Source organism: Sorex araneus, chromosome 5 (assembly GCF_027595985.1).
Source record: "Sorex araneus isolate mSorAra2 chromosome 5, mSorAra2.pri, whole genome shotgun sequence".
In the NCBI taxonomy this organism is placed as follows: Eukaryota; Metazoa; Chordata; class Mammalia; order Eulipotyphla; family Soricidae; genus Sorex; species Sorex araneus.
In genome coordinates, this window is record NC_073306.1 from 138,535,563 (window position 1) to 138,556,644 (window position 21,082).

At 59.2% G+C, this 21,082-nt stretch overlaps 1 protein-coding gene across 9 annotated transcripts; it reads left to right on the forward strand.

Annotated features, from left to right (window-relative positions):
- Window positions 1-1,036: 1,036 nt before the first annotated feature.
- Window positions 1,037-18,800, forward strand: LOC101539470 (guanine nucleotide-binding protein G(s) subunit alpha). Of its 9 annotated transcripts, none has more exons than XM_055137402.1 (13): window positions 1,037-1,190; window positions 6,929-7,001; window positions 9,788-9,832; window positions 13,546-13,600; window positions 13,675-13,794; window positions 15,021-15,118; window positions 17,035-17,089; window positions 17,195-17,268; window positions 17,364-17,422; window positions 17,514-17,634; window positions 17,712-17,842; window positions 17,931-17,998; window positions 18,273-18,800. In XM_055137402.1, exons 2-13 carry the CDS (start codon window positions 6,967-6,969, stop codon window positions 18,417-18,419), a joined length of 1,008 nt encoding a protein of 335 aa, XP_054993377.1. In that variant the 5' UTR covers window positions 1,037-1,190; window positions 6,929-6,966; the 3' UTR covers window positions 18,420-18,800. The 9 variants fall into 9 exon arrangements, with proteins under 9 accessions (XP_054993377.1, XP_054993378.1, XP_054993380.1 ...); XM_055137399.1 differs by lacking the exon at window positions 1,037-1,190 and adding an exon at window positions 3,479-3,636; XM_055137407.1 differs by lacking the exon at window positions 1,037-1,190 and adding an exon at window positions 4,038-4,168.
- Window positions 18,801-21,082: the final 2,282 nt, after the last annotated feature.

Consider the following 21,082-nt stretch of genomic DNA (forward strand, 5'->3'; position numbering starts at 1 on the left):
CTCCTTATCCCCTGCACTGCATTAAACAAAAGAATCTTACTGCAGGAGCGGGCAGGGGGCCGGGGGCCGGGGCACTAGGCAACTTCTCCGTTGTAGGGAGGTAGTTGGGGGTGCAGGATACCGCGGGAACCAGAACTTTCCGCGGCGACGAGCTTCGAGTTTCTGGGGCGACCTAGGGGCCCACAGGTGCCGTCCCCCCTTTGTTTGCCCTTCCGCACAGAACATGTTTTACTGTTTGGAAGTTTAAGAAAGTTTTTCAAGCAACTTTGTCCGGCCGAGGCCCCGCAGTCTCCGTCAGCCCGGAGGCCGCTGGCCCGCCTGACCTCGTCCCCCCCAGGCCCCCGGGACCCCCGACCTCTACTGAATGAATGAATGAATGAATGAACGCACTGGCTCCCAGTGGACACTCGGCCAAACCCCGTGCTCTCTCCACGGCACCCCCCGCGGTGCGCGCTCGAGTCTTCCAACCCCCCTCCGACAAACCCGCGTGTCCTAAACTACTTCTCCTTTGCTTGCAGAGCCCACCGCGACGCCCCGGACGCCCGGGACCCCGCCGCGCCAGGACACCGCGCCGCCGCCGCCGCCGCGCCCGGGCCCCGCATGCGCCCACACCTCGCCCCCCGCGCCCGGGGCCCGCGTTGGCCGGGGGCGCGCGCCGGGGAGGGCGGGCGGCGGCGCGGCGCCGCGCGGGCCGGGGAGCGGGAGGTAAGAGGCGCGCACGGGCGCCGCCGCCGCCAACGTCGCACACTTTGCACGCCGCCCAGGGCTACACCACTCGCTGGAAATCGGGAGGCAGGTCTGGGAGGCGGGGTCGAGCGCCCCCCTGGCGAGGGCGCCCCACCGCCCCCCGCCGCCGGGCCCCCCGCGCCCCCGACCCACCCGGGCGCCGCCCCCGACGTGCCCGCCACGCCGCAGGGGGGCGCGGCGGCCCCTGAAGGTGCGTGCGCGCCGGCCCGACTTTTCGGCTTCCCCTTCGCTTTATAGGGGCAACCGCGGTGGGTCCGTCCTCTGAAGAGGCTGGGGCGTCATCGGCGGCTTAGGAGCGCCCGACTCCGGCGGGGACACTCAGTCGCGTCGGCACCGCGGAGCGGGCTGCGGCAGGTGGCTGGCCCGGCGCTGGCTCGCGGCTCCCGGCTCGGGGTTGCCGAGCGGCCGCCCGGCCCGCGCCCGTGAGTGCCGCTCGCTCCCGTGTAAGTGCCGCCGCGGGACCCCCGCCGGCTGCGGACCCCGCGGCGCTGGGCGGCCGGGCACCCCCCGATCCTCGCGCTTTTTCTCTCGTCTCCTCCCGTCTGCGGCGCGTACCGGCGCCGCAGCCCCGGAGCGGCCGGAGGGGGACCCCGCGCGCTGCCGGCCCCGGGCACCGTCCCTCGCGGAGTCGGGTCCCCTTTCGCCGTGCTTTTTGGGCTACTCGTGCTCGCCGGGTGCTCTCGGGGTGTGTGCTCGCCCCCCGCTCGTCGGCTCGTCCCGTTTTGGCGCTAACTGCTTGGCCGCCGGCCGCGCGCACCCCGCGGCCCCGCCACGGCACCACCGACCGTGGCCCCGACACGGGGCGCGCCGGGGCTGGCCACCCCGAGGCCGGGGACCGGCGGGGCGCCCCGCGGGGCCGGAGCCACCATGCTGAAGATGGCCCTGAAGATCCGCGCCCGAGCGGCGGCCGAGAGCGAGCGGAAGGCGGCAGCCGCGGCGGCCGGGGTGGCGGCCGAGGCGGCCGCGGCACTGGCCGAACCGAGCGCGGAGCCCGAGCGGACCCCCGAGCCGCCGGCGCGGGCAGCGCCCCCCGAGCCGTTCCTGACCCACAAGGAGCGCAGGAAGATGGAGAAGAAGCTGCTGGAGCAGCGCCGCAAGGAGGAGAAGAGGCGCGAGAAGGAGAGGAAGAAGTTGGAGAAGGCGCAGAGGAAGGCGAGGCGGGCGCGCGCGGCCCCCGGGCCCGAGGGCCCCGAAGCCGACCCCGATCCCCGCGACGCCGACGCGGGCACCGCGGGCACCACCGGCACCACCGGCGCGGAGGGCGCCGCCGGGGGCGGCGAGGGCGCCAGCGCCGGGGGCACGAGTAGGGCCTGGGCCGAGTGGGACACGGACTCGGGCGACGAGGACGACGCCTACTACAACGCGCCGCGCGTGGGGGGCGTCGTGTGGCGGCCCGGGCCACGGAAGGCCGGCGCGCTCAGCGCCCACCTGCCCCTCGTGGTGTTCCTGGTGTTCTCGGTGCGCAGCCCCTCGTGGGTGCTCAACTTCCTGCTACAGAAGCGCACGGAGCAGGGCCGCGGCTGCGGCTTCGTCTGCGGGGCGACCTGCTGCTTCCGAATGTTCCTGGGCTGCGCCTTCTTCTCCTACTTGGGCGGCCGCGCCCGGCGCCGGGGCCGCGCGCGCCCCGGCCCGGCCGCCGCCGCCGCCGGCTCGGGCTCCGGCTCGGGCTCCGGCCCCGGCTCGGGCGGCCGGCGCCGGGCGCGCGACGAGCGGCTCATCTGACGCCGCCCCCCCCACGCCCCGTCCCCACCACCGCCACCAAACACCACCACCACCATCGCCGTGTCGTGTGGATTCGCATTGAGTGTGTGTGCGTGTTCGTGTTTGGACACATTTTTCCGTTTTCGGTTGCTCTGTCCTTTGGTTCCTGCCCGCCTCGCTTTTTTCCACGCTCGCGCGGCTGGCTCGCTCGCTCACTCCTTTTCGAAAATTTTCCTAAGTCCGGGCTCGGCCTGGGCCTCGCGCTCCCTCCCCTTCCGCCCACCCTGGCCCCTCGGCGGCGCCCGCGGGAGGAGGTGGGGGGCGGGGGGGACGGCCCGCGGCCTCGGGGGCCGCTGGGCGACGCGGCCCGGGGGGTGGAGCGTTGGCGTCGTGCGAGGGGTCGTCACTGGCTCGGAGACGCCCCCTGTCCCCCCTCCGCGGCCCGGCCCGAGCGGCTCCCCGCCGCTGGGGTGTAGGGGCGCGGGGCGGGGGGCCGGGGGCGGCTCCCCGCCGAGGCCCGGGCGGCGCGGGGCCGGGCGCGGCCCGAGGGTCCCCCTTGGCCCGAGGCCCCCGGAGGCGCCCCCCGCGCCCGCGCCCGCGCCGCCCTCCCAGCGCCGCGGCCGCCGCGGCTCCTCATCCCTCCTCCTCCTCCTCCTCCTCCTCCTTCCACCCCCCTCGCCGCCGCCGCCTCCTCCTCCCCCCGCCTCCCCCCGCCCGCCGCGGCGCTTTTGGGTCGGGGCGGCGGCGGGGCCCGGGCCGAGGCAATAAGAGCGGCGGCGGCGGCGGCGGCGGCAGCAGCTCCCGCAGCTCCTGCTCTCGTCCGCCTCTCCCGGCGGCGCTAGCGGCCCCCTCGGCTCCGGCTCGAGGGGCGGGGAGCCGCGCGCTCCCCTCGGTCCGAGCGCACCGCCCGCCCCGCGCGCCCCGCGGCCCGCGCCCCGCAGTCGGCCCCGCGCGCTCCTCCCCGAGCCGCCGAGCCCGCGCCCGGCCCGCCCGCCCGCTCCGGCCCGCCCGGCCCGCCGCCCGCCGCCCGGCCGCGCCCCGCCGCCGCCATGGGCTGCCTGGGGAACAGCAAGACCGAGGACCAGCGCAACGAGGAGAAGGCGCAGCGCGAGGCCAACAAGAAGATCGAGAAGCAGCTGCAGAAGGACAAGCAGGTCTACCGCGCCACGCACCGCCTGCTGCTGCTGGGTAAGGCCGGGCGGGGGGCGCCGGCCCGCGGCGCCGAGCCCGCCCGCCGCCCGCGCCGGCCCGGCCCGGGGGGCGAGGCCGGAAGGGGGGCCCCGCGCGCCGCGCCCCCCGCCCCGGCGCCCCGCGACGCCCGCGCCCGTCCCCGCCGCTCCGCGAGGCCTAACGCGCCGCCGGGGGGTGGGGGGGGCCGGGCGCGCGTCGGGGAGGGGGAGGGGGAGTCCCCCGGAGCCGGGGAGACTGCGACAAAAAGAGGGTTTCGGGGACAGGAAACGGGGCGGCGGGCCGCGGGAGGGGGACCCGCCTCCGTGGGGGGGGGCGCGCGCGGGGCGCGGCGCGGGGGAGGGGCGCGGGCGGCGCCGGGCGCGACGCGGGGCCTTTGGGGCAGGAGCCGCCGCCGGAGCGCGCGGCGCAGACGTGTCCCGGGCCAGGCCGGGCCGCGCCAGCCCGACGGGGCACGGAGCGAAGGGGCGAAACGAAAATGGAGCGAGCGCCGAGTGCCCGGGGAGGCCGAGTGACACGTCATTTTTGCAGGGTGACCTTAAGCTCCCCTTGCAGACGTGCGAGGGGAGAATTCCGCGGGCCCCCCACCCTCCCGGACCCCGGCACACACGCACGCCGGGCCCTGGGGGCCGCCACCTTGGGCCCTGGGCGAGGGAAGGGGAGGTCCACACGGTCGGCCAGGGCTGCAGAGTGACATTTGTCTGGAAATGGCTTCTTGGTCTGGAAATGGCGTGGGGGTTTTGTTTTTTGTCCTTTAAAGTGGGGGAGGGGGCCCTCGCGCTCCGTGGGGGGCGGGGGGGCGACTTTCTTTCCAGGTGAAGGCGGTGGGAAGAAGCTCATTAGTTGTTTGTCAAAGTGACATTTGCTTGTTTGGGGTTTTCTCTTGATTGCTGTCTTTTCCTCTCTGGCGCCCCCCCCCCCGAAAAAATTTAAGGCGGGGTTTGGGGGGGTGTTAATTCTAAGGAGATGGCCTTTCCTCCTATTTTCCCCTTTAAGGTATTGCTGGGGGGGGGCGTGGGGGGGAGGGGAAATTTAACAAAAAGCATTTAAAAAATGGTTGAAATGGCCAGAAGAATTACACAAGCATTAATTAGCATGGAAGTTTTCCACTTCCTGAGTAATTTGGCCATCTGAGCTAATTTCTGAATTTGCTAGGTTCAGACCTGGTTCATGGTACAGGCTAAACATGCAAAGAGCTGATTTTCCTGGGAGGTGCTGCTTGCTTTGCTGCATTTTTTTTTTTTTTGGATGGGTCAAGTCTTTGTTCTCCTTAGTCCAGATTTACATAAAGCAGAAAATTAAGTGCAAACGAGTCTCTTTGGTGGTCATGCATTTGCAGTTTCAATAAACAGTACATCTGTTGAGGCCTTGTCTGAAACGTCTAAATGCAGAATTATGCTATATGAATATTAATATGCATATAATTTGATTTCAAAGTATCAACCTGGAAAAGTCTAGAAGCTTTCCCAGGAAAGCTACCTTACTATCTGAAGACTAATTTGAAACAAGTGTGATGCTAATACACCTTAAATTTCTAACACCTTTTATGCAGTGATTAAGAAGTCCCCCTTAATTGGAGTATGTCGCTCAGCATGCCTTCGGTCAGCAGGGGCCTGGTGGCATTCATCACCCTTTCTCCAAGGCCGGGCCACACGGGTTCCTGTTGCAGAGGGCCCGCATTTCAAAGTGGTCATCCCTGCCAAATGATGCCCCCCCTCAATAAAAAAAAAGAGAGAAACTTGATACTCCAACTCCTGCTCCTTTAATCCACCATATTTTAAGGACATAAAAATTGTGGCTTCTGTGTCACAGTCCGCCTCCCATTATGTTTCCAGTCAGTTCAAAATGAGGAAACTGAGGCACGGATCTGTGAGTGCCCTTAAGTGCGAGGTGTTATATATTCTGACACTACTGAAATAAGAGCAGTGGAGATTCTGACGAATCTGAAATATTCTCTACGTGGAATCTCTGATATTTTCATTTATGAGTGGGGCTCATTAAGATAGTATGTGCTTTGAAATCAATGTTTCTGTGAGAACTAATTTTCACTTTTACAGGTACCCATCACGGAGTCCTGAGAAGGCCAGGGAAGGAGGGATGCTTTGCTATCTGGGCAGTAAAGCAAAAACAGTGACATTAAGGGTGGGGGGGAAAGGTGGGGGAGAGGGCCAGGTAAAAACTAACAAACAAACAAAAAAACCAAGCTGGTTTGTAGGTTTGTGTGGGAGGGGGCAAAACTTCACAAGGCTTAATTGTGGGGAGAATACGTGCCCTTCCACCCAAAAGGGGGGGAAAAATCAAGTGGGGGGGAAAAAAAGCAAATAGCAATCCTCCTCTCTGTGGAAGTCCTTTTCTCATGAAATGTTTTCACAAGCAAAAGGTGATTTAAAATGGAGGCACATGTGGCCTGTCGTGGTTTTTTTTTTCTTTCTTTCTTTCTTTTCTTTTTTTTTTTTTTTTGTTAAGAGGAAGGCATGTAATCTTTGAAAATTTCGTGGTTTCCAGGAATATATTTCCATCTGATGAAAGTCTCGCCCTGTTAATGCTTTTTACAGTAGTTGTTGCATGTTAAGAGGCTGTTCTAAGGGCGGTTTGAGATTTCAAATATGTGTGTGTGAAGAAGAGAATCCAGGGCTCCCGCGCTGCTGCAGAGAATGTATCTCCCAGAGATACTGTGTTGGGGCGCTGGCTACAGTGTAACTCGCGGTTCTGGGCTTTGCGTTTTCAGTAGCCCCAGGGGAGGGAAAGCTGTCCCGAACGGCAGTGCGGTGTGGGCCGGGGCTTGGTGTCAACCCTGGGTATTTTAACCATGAAACCTCTGACAAACAATGAATTATGTGGCTGTGGACATTGATGCGCATTTTGCCAGTGGACACTGGCATTGAAGAATTCAGATATACGGTCTCAATCTCGATTCATTCCCCCGTCCGCCCCACCCCCCCATGACAAAATTGCGTCATTCCTTTCTTGCCCCTTTGCATCCCCACCTGCGGATTTTAAAACACTCCCCCCCTCCAAAAAAAAAAAGGGTGGGAGGGGGGAAATTCCAAACAGCAAAACCTTTAATTCTTGTTTGTTGCTCTGGTGGTGAAATACTGCAGGTTGATGGACATTTATTCCATTTTTTCTTGCGCCGAAATGTCTATTGTGTGTGCCGTGCCAACATGTCTATTGTGTGTGCCGATGTTCTGTTGTTTTGCGTTTGTTTCAGTGGAAAAGAAACAGCTGGCCTGCCCCTGCCCAGTGTGTGAAGTGCCTCCTTCATAACCTGAGACTTACTTTCATTTTCTAGGTGCCGGAGAATCTGGTAAAAGCACCATTGTGAAGCAGATGAGGATCCTGCATGTTAATGGGTTTAATGGAGAGTAAGTGTCAAATGTGAGCCGGGCAGTGCGCGCTTACGCTGACCTGCAGGGAGAGTAGGCAGCGCCGGGAGACCATTTCCCCTTCATCCTCCACCCTACATATTAGAAAGCCCTTGGGAAGAGTTCTTGAGGGATTCCCACCCCCTCCTTCCACTCCTGGTGCAGAAACTAGTCACAGCCGCCAGAGTCACACATGGGGCGTCTGCGGCAGGTTTTGGCGCAGTGTCTGCGACATGGCTGATGGGCTGGCGGCCCCTTTGTCAGCCGCGCTGACCACTGCAGAGGTCCCCCCGCCCCTTTGGCGCAGCGCACCAGTGCAGGGTGTTTTAGACAATTGACGACACCTTTGTTCCCGCACCAGTCTCCCCCCAAACAAACTTAGAAAAGGCACCGGTGGCAACAAAGTCCTAAATTTCCACCCCTTTGGAATGAACATTTTGGGCCAATCGTTTTTTTTTTTTTTCAAAAATCAGTCGTCTTGCCCCCAAAGAAAGGAACTGTGTCCGTGATGCAAAGACGGGGAGCCGGTTCTTCTGGCGCATCCAGAGGCGATTTTTGCCTTTGAAAAGTCCTTCTAGGCATCTTGATGTACCGCAGAGAAGAGAGAGGAAAGGTGGACGCACAGGCAGGGGGAGGTGTGGGGGTCGTTCTTTCCATGAGGAATGCACATTCAAGTAGGGGGCTTGCTCTCTCCCCCAGACCCCAATTCTCCCGTCCCAAAACCCTTGGAACAAAGCAAAATAGACCCACTGGCAAGACTGCAGAGACCCAGCCGCCATGACTAGCTGGTGGCAGCCCCGGTCCCTTCTGTTAACTGGGTCCCATGAGAAATTTATCCTTCCTCCGCCATTCCTTCCCAAGGTGGGGACGGCGTCCGGGCGGCACGGCTTTAATTTAGTTATGCACCCCAGAAAAAATGGCGCCGGCCCCTTCGAAGCACCAGGGAGGACACTGTTCCTTCACCCCGGGCGAGGGGTATACTGCAGAGGCGGCTCTTTATGGAAAATTCTAGAATTCCTGGATTCATGGGTGGGGGATTAAGAGAAGGATGACATCACCGTGCAAATGGGCATTTTAGTTTCGAATGCCCTCTTGTGCTTTCACCTTGAATTCAAGACTTTATCATTTTAAATTCAAAAAGTTTATCAATTTTTATTAATCTATCCGGTGAGGCTATCAAATATGCATATCTATATATGCTGTTAATTAAATAAGTCACCTTCATTTGGCAGGAGCCCAATTCTGAAACTCTTCATTCCTGACACCCGTCTCTGTAAAGATCCGTCATAGATCATGTTGATTAAACATGCCCCCCCATCAAGAAAATGAAATGAACTTCTGACTATTGCAATTAAAACAAAAATTTTTTCCCATATTTTTCCCTCTGCAATTTTCCAGGGAGATAATAATAATAATAATAGTAATAATAATAATAATATCATTTGATCATGTACCCGCCAGATAAACACTTCATTTAAAACTGGGCATAGCTGACAGCGCTGAATGAACAGCACAGCTGGTAGCCCAAGCCACCGAGTTCAATGTAAGATAAAATGTCCTTGAAGTCCTCCATAGATTCCCTAATTCTCTTAACTTTTTAGAGCGAGGAGTCTTCCCTGTAAGCCATCGAGCCCCTGCCTGTTTTGCAGACGAGGCGTTTTTGTCTCTCCTGTTTTTAAAAAGAGGAAGACACATTCCCAGTGTGCTTTGAAGAGGGGACCATAGGTAGTCGGCTCCGGGCTGTTAAATTTAGCCTGTGAAAGTGGCATGCAGGGGAATTCTTCGCGTGAGTGTAGAAGCCTTATTTTTATCTCATCCAACAGAGCCTCCTATTTTTCTTTTTCCTCACTGCGGTATTGCAACAAAAGTGGTTTCCTTCTTAACTGGGAATTCCCTAAAATGGTGACGTCCATCTACCCGACCCCGGGGGGCTCAGTGCCTGCTGAGCCTTTTCCTCCCACCCTCCCCCCGCAGAGGGCCGCTTTGTTGGGGCAAGGCTGTGCTGTGAAATTTGCATTAACACCCAAAAACTGCGCTGGTGACAATTTTAGAGTGATATTCATCTGACCTTCAGAACAATCTGAGGTCAATGCCGATTTTCTTAGTACAGCACTAATAACCCTTCCTTACCAGCAGAGCCGGAGCAGCTAAGAGGTTGGTCACTTAGCTAATCAATGACAGATCAATTACCAAATCAATTACCAAGGTTTAGCTCCCCGTCGCCCTTCCTGCCTCCTTGTGGGAGTCCCCGGCCAAGAGGCTGGGGCTGGGGGGTCCGGGGTAGTGGGATTTGTTTTTTTGCCCCTCCAGGTTCAGACACAGTTTGAAATCGATAATTCGTGGGGAACAATGATTTATGAAATTGCTAAGTAGCTTCATGCCCAGTAAGAAGGGGGACATGAATAATCGCACCTGGACACCAGGAGCCCGAGTCACGGGCCGCCTCGGGGTCGGCCGTGACGGTGCGGAGATGGGAGCTTGGCGGGAATCAGGAGCCGGTGTGCAGTCTCCAAGGAGCTGAGAGAGGAATCACCGCCCGAGCTCCCCGGTGCATGTACATTTAGCGAAAGCACAAGAAAATAATTATCGGTCCCTCCCGTGCCCCGGCACGGTCTCCGGAGACGGTGCTAGCGCGGCAGCGAAGGTGTGGGACCTTCCCTCCACGGCCGCCGCGGTCCCAGCGGGCTGCCAGCCCGGCGGGAGGACGGCGGCCGTGGCTAGGCATGTGGAGAGGCTGCGGGCCGCTCGCGTGCAGACTAGGTGAGCTTTCCATCTCTCTTTAAAAGGGGCGGCGGAGACGACGCGCAGGCTGCAAGGAGCAACAGCGATGGGTAGGCACACGCAGAGCCAGAGAAACTGTTGAACAAGCAGACAAACATGAAGATCAGACTGGGAGACTGAGGGCAGCGTCCCGGGAAGAACACAGATCACTTAAGGGCCACCAGCCATCCTAGTCCTCTTGCAACCGACACAAAGGGTCTCACCCTGAGGCAGCTCCAGTGCTGTTGGAGTGTCTCTCTCTCTCTCTCCTCTCTCTTCTTCCCCTCTCTCTCTCCCTCTCCCTCTCTGTCTCTGTCTCTCTCTCTCTCTCACACACACACACACTCACACTCTCACACACACACACGCATTCACATGCACTCACACACACTTCCCCCACCCCCATTCTTAAAGCTTGGTTCCGTCCACCTGGGGCAAGGCTGCAGCTCATTGGAGCAGTGGTGCGTGGTCCTAAGACCCCTGTGTCCCCCCCCATGGTTTCTGCTCGCCCCCAGTTCTCCATTTGAATCGGCCACTTGGTTTTAAAACTCTTTGCTAAATTTCATCTACCCAGGGGTCATCTGATTTTAAAAATTTGGACTTCTAAAATTTTTTTGGTCTTCCAATTGCTTTTTTTTTTTTAAATGAACAGTGCTGGACCACCCTTAAGTTTGGGGTGGGGGAAAATTAAAAGCCTCAACACCGTGGTCATCGTTAAGAATGATCTCAAAGACCTGCCGGTCTGTAAACATGCTCATGTGAGCTTTAATCCAGGGCATTTTATGATAGCTGACAGGCGGTGACTTTGCTCCCCACTTGTCATCGGATGATTTTTTTCCAGGCCCTTCACCCCCACTCAGACATGCACACATGTGCACACACAGACCCACAGACTTGTGTGCACAGGCACGCCAACATGGAGACACGCGTGCACACATGTGTGCATATGCAGACACGCATGCTGCAGGTGTAGCCCATTCCAGCTCCGCTCGCCTGTCCAGCGCCCTTAGCGAAGGGGAGGGCTGGGCCTGGGCCGCTCCTGGGGCATCTTCGAGGAAGCTCAGCGGAGGCCGGGAGGGCGGGGCCAAGGGCTCCGGGCGAAGTGACTGACACATGTTTGTTCATCTGTTTTTTTTAGAACTTATTACCCCTAGATGGTGACTCCAATCTCTCATCTTCCCGGCTCTGTCCTATCCCACTTTGCATGCTGGAATTTCCTGACTTAGGAACTTCTAATAAGAATACTGTTCTGTTATGGGGGGGGGATGGGCCTGTCTCCTCACTGCTGGTGATAACTGAAAAAAACAACCCCCTCCTCAAAAAAAAAAAAAACTACAACAAAAAAAATTCTTAATGTAAGAAAAATCCCTAATTGGCAACAGTGTCATGTTATATCCCTGATTGGCAACAAAGAGTCCAAGCGCCCCCCCAGAGGCATCTATGTGAGGGTGATTGACTGTCCTACTGTACCAAAAGTTGGCATTTGAGACACTTGACAAGCCCTTAAGAACCACCTGATTCCTAGACCCTGTGCTTCACCCCCGAACCCCACTAATTCCTCGCCTGCATCTGTCTGACTCTGCTCTGCCAGCGCGATAAGGAGTAACTAATACGTGACAAATAAAAATTCTCTGCATGTCTCAGCAACCCCTGTATCCAGCGTCTGTCTCCTGGTCTTCTGTCTTCCTTCTTTTGTCTGTCTTTCCCCACAAAAGCACTGAACTGACCTCACCCGCGCCCTTCCTCGACACTTGCCTGGGCTGGGGGGTGGGGCCGACACTCACCCGCCTGAGGGGGGGACCCACCCCACCCCAGCCACTTCCAGCCTGAAAGTTTTTGTCAGAATTCGAGCAATTAATTATGTTTTGGCTTTAAGTGCTTTTGAGACATCTGAGGAGTTAGGAGGGAGTTAGGAGTTTTCTCGGAGTTTCACAATCAGCGCTGAGCTCATTAAGTGGTAGTACAAACGGTGATAGGCCATCCCCGGGAGAATCCTCCATCGACATAGTAATCGCTTCAATGGAAGGATTTTATGTTTTAGTATTACACGCCCGAATTAGATTTTAGACTTCTATTTTAGCTGTTTCATACTTGATCTACTCCCACACCTATTCACATACGTAGATGAATACTGAGCAAGTTCTCAAAATATTCCTATCTGAGCCTGGAAGTTTTCCAATTACCATACTACCACTTAGACGGAAATTTCAAACTGAATGAAAGCGCCTGGCTCCGGGAGCCCCTGTCTCCCAGCACACGGGCTGGGGGACACCCCCCTCCCACACACACAGGACTTTCACCCCCAGCCGCTCTGCGCATCTCCATGACAGAGGAGCCTGGGGCCTTTTGTTTTGCTGTAAGGACTGGGCGTGGGCCGCCCGCAGGCTGTTAGGGAAGCTGCATCCGGAGCCGATTCACACTCGGGCAGTGCTCCTGGGGTCTGAATAAGGACCCTCGCACACACCCCGCCCCGGGCCAGGCTGGAAGTGGTTCTAGATTTCAGTCGCAGCTCAGACTCTGCGCCCCCCACTAGCCACCCTGCCCAGGCCCTCTGGGCTGTGGGGCCCTTGTGGATTCTGCCCCTGGCGCCCCCCACGGGCGGGAGCTGGCTCCTCGGCCCCCACCTCAGCCGCTTGGGGTGAAGGGAGTGAGTCTGGAGAAACTTACCTTCAGGGTCCAGGTAGGGTGACAGGCAGGCGCGTGCATGCCCCCACCCCAGCGGGTCCCCGGCCCCCACCTTACTAACTGCCTCCCACTCCGCGGCTGCTCTTAACCTCCCCATTTCCTGAACTCTTAACTCTGTCCCCGACTCGGGCTCTCCCTCCGCCTCTGCCTCTGCACGTCAGGGACCCCGTGGAAACGTTAAGGAACCTCAAAGGTGGCTTTTCAGCAACACAGAGACTATCAGCTCCCCCCGCCCCACCCCCCAGGGCTCAGGCCCTACCACACTGCCTCAGTTTCCACATCTGAGGGGGCCCTAATCTGTCCTGGTGAGCCAGGAGCCCGACGCAGCATTGCAGGGGGACTCTCCACGGGCGGCCAAGTGGGGTTTGTACCCCCCAGCACACCTCCCAGAAGCCTGCCTGCCTGCCCCTTAAGCAGGGCGTCCCCGAAACAGTTCTTGCTGGCTGGAGTCATACATGCACCCGTTGGGGTCCCCAGACACCAAAGCGTGTCACTCGTGCCGCGTAGCCCCCGGCTACAAACAATGTTCCTGGGCCCAGAGGCACAAGATGGAACTAGGCGGCAAACCGAGAGCCCCTCCCCCCCACAGGCTTGCCCCCTCAGAGCCAGGGACCCGGGGCCAGCTTCATGGCACTCACAGCCCTTGTCCTGCCTGGACTGTTGTCATAAAGGAACCATAATAATAATAATAATAATCATGGCCATCGAGCCCTGTGTTTGCCGTGGAAACGAGCAACCACCTGTGGGCGCGGTCCCTCCCCCAACCTGGGTACTGCCCGGGACACCCGTGCCTGCCCCACCCCCCAGGTCCAGGAGAGCCTTGAGGACACCCTGCAGGGCGTGTGGGCGTGCAGCCCCGCCACCTGGTACAGTAGCCACCTCAATCACGCCAACTCGCCTCGATGCCAGCTTGCTAATTGGCCCGCACCGGGCGTGTCCCTGGGACACATCTGGGCAGTTGGGATTTGAAGCCTTTGGTCCAGGGCTCGGGTCCGCGCCACCTGCCCCCACCACGCCTGCGAGGACAGAGTACTGTGCTTGGAGCCGGGCTGCCTTGACGAGGTGCCATATGATGTCTCTCTTTTCAATCCCACTGTAGTGAGAAGGCCACCAAAGTGCAGGACATCAAAAACAACCTGAAAGAGGCCATTGAAGTAGGTGCCCAGCCCCCCTCCCGCCCCGCCGGCCCCTCCCGCAGGCCCCGGCCTGACCGCTCTCCCCCTTGCAGACCATCGTGGCCGCCATGAGCAGTCTGGTGCCGCCCGTGGAGCTGGCCAACCCCGAGAACCAGTTCCGCGTGGACTACATCCTGAGCGTGATGAACGTGCCTGACTTTGACTTCCCTCCCGTAAGCTCGGCCCCCTCGCGTCACCCCGGCAGCACAGGGGCCGTCCCCTGGGGGGCTGGGGACCCCTGTGACCTCAGGGGCTGTGCCACGGGGGTCTGCCCTGCGGCCCTCCACTCCCCCGGGGGGCCCCCTTGACTAAGACAGCCCTTACGAGGGGAAGGTCCCGAGTCGTGGCCACTGTCACCGTGCCCTCAGACACAACCATGACAAGCACAAAGCCGTGGAGTGTGGCACACAGTGCTGATTGTCCAGCTCGCCCATGGCGAGGGTCCGGAGACAGCGAGGAGGCCAGCTCTGGCTTCTGTAAAGGGACACTTGGGACGTGAAGCAGTTTCTCATTTAATCTTGAGTTCCCTGCGCTTTGGGGCAGATGCACTCTTTCTCACCACACACACACACACACACACACATTCACACTCACACACACTCTTTCACCTAAATTGTGCCTCCACCAGCTGGCAAGGTGCTGCCTCAAGAAGTGTCTAGGGACTCAGACACCCCCTGCCTGGGGGGAGGCCGCCAGGAAGGGAAGGGTTTGTGTGCAGGTCAAACAATGAGTTATTGTTGCCTTTTGTCAGGCGTTGTGGGACTGTGTGTGTGAGCTTGGAATGGGCTTGGCCACAGCCTTCCTCGGGAGCTCAGGTGGAGAGGGAGTTGAGATGCGGGTGTGAGGGTAACTCTGGCAGTGAACACAGCCCGTCCCGTCCTCCTTTCCAGTGGGAAGAAGCCAGTCCTGACCAGGGGGCTTTAGGGAAAAGCCCATTTGCCCCCCAGACCTGAGCTTCACACTCCCACCGACCTTTGATTCTCCTCCTCAAGGATTCCTATGGGAGGGAGGGGCGGGGAACGCCACGCCCCATCATAATGTTATTTTGTAAAATTCAAATTTTCCTGGAAGATTTAGTCCCAGCACATTTGACAAATGAAAGTCCTTGTTTCCCCAACACTGAATCACTCACTGGCAGAGCCCTGAGCGCAGATGAGCTGGTCCCTGCGCGAGCATCCACCAGCTCCCTGGCTCCTTCCCGCAGTGGGGGGCATTCCCCGAGACCCCCCCTTCCCGGTGAGCCCAGGGCAGGGATTCACCCCTCGGAGGCACCCAGCACCTGAGCATGACTCGACGGGGCGAGCGAGGGGGTCTCGCCCCTGCCCCCAGGTCACGGAGGTGCCCGGTGTCCTCTGCCACGCCCTCCTGCCTCACTGTCCCCCCTTCTGCTCACTTCCAGGAATTCTACGAGCACGCCAAGGCTCTGTGGGAGGATGAGGGCGTGCGCGCCTGCTACGAGCGCTCCAATGAGTACCAGCTGATCGACTGTGCTCAGTAGTAAGTGCTCCTTCCAGCCTGCAGCGCGCAGCTGCCCCCGGCTACGCCAAAGGCCTAGCGTGTCCCGTGGTGGGAGGGCGCCCGGAGGTGCACATTTTAGTGCAGTGACGGGGTTTCCTAGGAACAGTTAGTGCCGGTTGGAGAAAAGCAATAATTACTTGCTGCTCGTAATTAATGAGCTTGAATAACTAATTGCATTGACCTCTGAGCACTTGCAGGCAGACAGGGCACTTCTCACACTTGGTAAGAGTAATCGGAGGAGCACTGGAGATAGAGCTTTGCCTCCTCGGCCCTGGGGAGCCAGTATTTGCCGTGTCTGCCGGAGGTGGGAGTCCGGGGGACACCCACACCGGAGACACTGTGAGGGCATTTCAGCCAGCCCCCCGGGCCGGAGAGCAGACCCCAAATCCCCGCCACCGCAGGGGCTCAGCCCTTTCAGGTGTCGCCCAGTGGCCGCTCCGTGGCTCACTGGCCCAGCAGAGGCGGCGGCTGTCTCAAGGAGCAGGAAAAGCGCCTCCCGCCCAGCCCCCAGCCCTGCCCCAAGGAGCTCCCAGATTTTCTCCAAAGTTCGAACTAAAAGCTGGAAGTGCTAATTATAGTCCCGCAAAACAAATGGAAATCCTGGAATTGTTTCGGTTGGTGTTTTGGATGCGAGTCAGGAGCGCAGGTAGAGCAGGAGCGGCCGGGGCAGCCGGCTGCAAGGCGCCCTGGCCCGGTTCCCCGCCTGCAGCCCTCCAGGAAAACGCTGCTGGAGCAACGTGGAGCCCCTCCCGTAACTCCCTGGACATGGCCACCTTCGCGGGGTTCTGGACAGCCTTCCGACGCTTGGGGCGGGGGCGGGGGGGGGGAGGAGGAGGAGCACCCGACTCAGAACTTTTCAGCCGTCCTCCCTGCCGTGGTGGGCGTGGCCGCCGGGGCGCGTCCTGCCCTGCGCCTTCCGTGCGGAGACTGGTCCCCTGCCCGTTCCTTAAGCTCCTATTTTTATTTGTTGAGCTGGGGTTTGGCTGGCCCTACTCCAGATGTCTCGCTCACAAGATTTGGTGCCGAGGATCTATTTATAGAGCTGCGGTTCTGTTGCCATGGTAACGTGCCGGCGGCCCGGCGGCTGGGGCGCTATTTCTGGCCTGGCGCTGTAATGTGAGCCTGATTGGGCAAGTTTGTGTGGCCTCCGCGCGCCGGACCGACTCGAAACTGGCGAGAAGGAAGGGGGTGGGGGCGGGGGGCCTTATAGAATCTCTTTAAATAGACTTTCCTTCCTCCCTTGGGCCTCCGCCAAGAGCCGTCCCCCTAAAACTGTAAAAATCTCAGCCCGCCCCGCCCCCCCTCCTCAGGAGAAACTGGCTTTTACGTGGATTTCCCATGTGGCATGTGCCCAGGCTTTCCCAGAAAGGGCCTTTCCCCGCGCGCCAGCCCAGCCCAGGGAGCTGAGACCCCCGCCCGCCGCCCCGGGGGTGGGGGGGGCCCTGAGCCTCAGAGGGCTACGGGGTTTGATCGACTGGTTGATTCTTTTTAACTAAAACATTTGCTTGTGGAGTGTTCTTCTTCCATGGAGTAACTAGAACGGAAGGGAACGTTGTGCTTGCTTCCTGCTCGGGGTGGCTGGGGCTCGAGGGGCCTCCCTGGGGCCACCTCCTTTGTCCCCTCGGTAAGGGAGACTCTTAAAGGCGCGCAGCCCGGGGTCTCCAGGGGCGGGCCGGGGTCCCGGCGCTGCTTTTACGTGAGAAAACGGAAGGAGGAAGCAGCTCAGCAGTTTGGCTCCTGGAACTTTTTTAGTCAATTCTAAAATGTCTCACTGGGAAGCACACACAGAACCGCGCAGGCCCCAGGCCCAGTCCGTGCAGAGCCCCCCCACCTCACCCCCGGGCCTCCTCGCCCGGCCCATCCCGCTGACCACTGTGTGCCTCTGCCCCTCCCAGCTTCCTGGACAAGATCGATGTGATCAAGCAGGCCGACTACGTGCCCAGCGACCAGGTGAGCCCGGGCGGCCACTGTCGGGCCCCCCCCGCCCCCAAGGGGGCTCCGTGGGTGCCGGAGGGTGGGCACGGGGAGCCCCCACTGAGCCACGCTCTGTTCCAGGACCTGCTGCGCTGCCGCGTCCTGACCTCTGGAATCTTCGAGACCAAGTTCCAGGTGGACAAAGTGAACTTCCAGTAAGTGGAGGCTCTTTTCCCCGGGAAAGGCCTCTCGCCCGCCTGGGGCCCGGGGGCGGGACGGGCGGTGACGGACACTGTCTCTCTGCCCGCAGCATGTTCGATGTGGGCGGCCAGCGCGATGAGCGCCGCAAGTGGATCCAGTGCTTCAATGGTCAGTCCTGGGCCTGCGGGGCTGGGCGGCGGGGCTGGGGGCTGGGGGCTGGGCCAGGCCTCTAACGTGTCTCGCTCTCTCTGTGCTGAAGATGTGACTGCCATCATCTTCGTGGTGGCCAGCAGCAGCTACAACATGGTCATCCGGGAGGACAACCAGACCAACCGGCTGCAGGAGGCACTGAACCTCTTCAAGAGCATCTGGAACAACAGGTTTGGGGGGTCCCGGGGCTGCAGGGTGGGTGCAGGCGGGCGGGCGGGCGGCCCCTGCTGACTCCCGGTCCCCGCAGATGGCTGCGCACCATCTCCGTGATTCTCTTCCTCAACAAGCAAGACCTGCTTGCTGAGAAGGTCCTCGCTGGAAAGTCGAAGATCGAGGACTACTTTCCCGAGTTCGCTCGCTACACTACTCCTGAGGATGGTGAGTGCCGCGCACGGCCCCGGCTGGGGGCCAGCCCGCCCCACCCAGCCACTCCCCCCGACTAACTCGAGCTCTGTACCCTTTGCAGCTACTCCTGAGCCCGGCGAGGATCCACGCGTGACCCGGGCCAAGTACTTCATCCGCGACGAATTCCTGGTGAGTCGAGACTGGCCTTCCTCCGCCTTGCCCCGCCTGGGACTGACCTGGGGTGGCCCGGGGGCGAGTCCCCCTGTGTCCCCTGAGCATCCCCCTGTGTCCCCTGAGCATTCCCCCGTGTCCCGAGCGTTCCCCCATGTCCCCTGAGCATCCTTCTCGGGGCGAGTCCCCCTGGGTGTCCCCTGGGTGTCCACCTCTCTTGGGCGAGTCCCCCTGTGTCCCCTGGTGGGTGCCCGTGTCCCGGGGTCTGACGGGGCCCGTGCCCGTGCCGCAGAGAATCAGCACTGCCAGCGGAGACGGGCGCCACTACTGCTACCCGCACTTCACCTGCGCTGTGGACACCGAGAACATCCGCCGCGTGTTCAACGACTGCCGCGACATCATCCAGCGCATGCACCTGCGCCAGTACGAGCTGCTGTAAGAGGGGAACCCCAAATTTAAAGAAGCCTTAAGCACAATTAAGAGTGAAACGTACACGCAGTCGACCACCCACCATAGGGCATGGTTGACAACGCCAACCTTTCCGTCCCCCGAAGTGATTTTGCGAAAACCCCCTCCTTCCCTCTCGCTTGCTTGAATATTCCAAATTTAGTAAGCTTAAGGCGGCCTACAGAAAAAGAAAAAGAAAAAGAAAAAGGCCACAAATGTTCCCTCTCTCTTTGAGTAAAAATTTAAATAAAAGCAGCAAACAGAAATAAAAGAAATAAAAGAAATGAAGCAAATGAAATAAATGAAACAAATGAAATGAATATTGTCTTGTGAAGCATTAAAAAATCAAATAAAAATTAAACGTGAGCAAAGAGTCCGAGTCTGGAGAGTTATTCACGCTTCCCGTGGCTCCCGGCTCACGCGCCCTCACGGTGGGCGGGAGACAGGCAGCATGAGACGCTAGTCGAGGTGACAGTTCCCGGGACCTAAGTGGATGCAGAAGTTCACCATGTGTGATCCGGGTTTCTGGAAAACACCAGGGCAGCCCAGAGGGTCCCACCCCGCCCTCCGGAACCTGTGCAGTCACCCACAAGGTCCCCTCAGAGAATGCCATGCTTGAGCTCCCTGTTGTCTCACCGAGTCCATCCCTCGTTCCTGCTAAAAGCACCACATGCCCTCGTGCCCGTTGGCCCAGAACAGGCGTTAGGTTCCAGGGCTCAGCATGAAGCTACAGAAATGTGGTCGTGTGGGAGGAATTCAGAGCTTCAGATCAGTTAAAGGGAAGTGACGTGATGGCACAAGAAATGATAGTATATGCACATGCCAAATCATCCTAGGCACCGAGTGACTTACAAAGTTGGGGGAAATAATCCGACCCATCGAGGGGAAAAGTAAAGATTGTATTAGGGGGGTGAGGCGTTTTTTGAAAAGTAGAACTTCAATCCCTACCTCATTCCATATACCTGGATGAAAAATTAATGGAGACCAGCCACGTGGGTTTAAGTTCTCCAAGAGATGCTTTCAGAGTGACTAGTTTTGTCGTCACTTCAACAGACAGCACGTGTCTGTTCAGCACGAGCTGAGGCCCAAGTTACGTGAAAGGGGTGTGGGAGGCGCAGAAAAACGAGTCACAAAACCGTGTGTCTGGGGGTGGAGACGGGGTGAAGAATCCCTGGTGGGCTTCTCAGAGCGGGGGGCTCCCGAGAAGCCCAGACACCACACAGCAAAGGCAGAGTCCTTGGTAATGAAACTTAGTTTAAAACAAAAATGAACAGAAAATGGTAGAACCCCACCTAAATGTGACAAGGACAGACTTCTCCTGGGGAGAGGGTGGCCACCGGCATTCTCGGGTCCTCACTCCACAAGGCTGGGCTGGGTTGAGCTTGAACCCGGTGTCCACTCGGGCTCTGGAATAACTTCACCCGAAGCTGATCCCCTTGGGGCTTGGTCCGCCCAGTGTGTCCTCCACTCAGACTGACCCAATGTCACAAATCAAGTTGGTCCTGTAACTTGGGACTTCTAAAGTCCACTTCCTGTTCTACTTCCCGGCTGAGAACCCCCCATCTGGCAGAGGTCACCAGATGTAAGCCACACCAGGCTCGGGTGGGCCGAGCAAGCCGGGAGACCCGTTCTCTGTCAGGCATCTCAAAACTCCTAACAGTGCGTGTTTCAGACAGTGATTGCGGCCCGAGAGATGGTACAGCGGTGAGCAGAGCACTTGGCTGGCACCCCTGCCTGGGTTCGATCCCTGGCACCCCTCACGAACCCCCGAGTCTCACCAGGAGAGATCCCTGAGCACAGAGCTAGGAGAGATCCCTGAGCACCCACCAGGTGTGGCCCCAAACTTAATACAGTGAGAACAGTGACCTTGGTGTGCATGCTTACACCCCGACCTAGCAGATGGGTTGGGGCTTCTGTGCAAAGAGGCCCGGGCACGAATAAGGTGACGAGTGCCTGGCACCACTGACGGGAGGGCAGGGCCAGCCCGCCGCACAGAGCCCACCAGATAAAGCCATCGCGAGCGGCTGCCTGAGGCCCCGCTCTACAAAGCTCTGGCACCTTCTCTGAGTCGTCTCTGTGGTGACGACTTCTCTGCCCCCTTGGAGCCTCCTAATAACCAGGTCCAGAGGACCCCTGTGAGCCCCTCCCGTCTCCGTGGTAACAGTGATCTTTCTCTGGCCCCTGCAAAACGGCCCCCTGGATGCTCTTCCCTCCAATGCAGAAATTCCAGAACTTTCTCTAAAGGACCCTTCCGAAATGGCTGCTTCTAGGTCCCCCGGCTCCAGCCTGGCACTTGGGAGCTTTCTCTGGTGCTTCCAAAATGCCTGACGGCATGACACGTCCTCTCACAGAGTCATTCTGGAATCTTCTCTGGATACTCTCTTCCAAAATGGCTTTCTATATGCCCGTCTCTCCAACGTAGTAATTCCAGAACTTTCCCTAAATAATTCCCCCAAAATGGCTGCCTGTAGGTCCTTCCCTCTGATATAATTCTATTTCTAGAACTTTCTAGATAGGCTTCTAAAATGGCTGCCAGCAAACCCTCCCCATCCTCCAGAGTGATTACGGACTCTTTCCTGAACGTTCTTCCAGACTGGCTGCCGAGTGCCCTCCCTCCAGCCTAACAATTCCAGCTTCCTCTCCCCGCGTGGCTGC

Bases quoted from the DNA above. Each gene is read 5' to 3' on its own strand.
- LOC101539470 (XM_055137399.1), top strand. From the start codon at position 3,498: ATGGGCTGCCTGGGGAACAGCAAGACCGAGGACCAGCGCAACGAGGAG. The intron at 7,002-9,787 runs GTAAGTGTCAAA...TCTCTTTAAAAG, and splicing joins GTTAATGGGTTTAATGGAGA to GGGCGGCGGAGACGACGCGC. The intron at 17,269-17,363 runs GTAAGTGGAGGC...CTCTGCCCGCAG, and splicing joins GTGGACAAAGTGAACTTCCA to CATGTTCGATGTGGGCGGCC.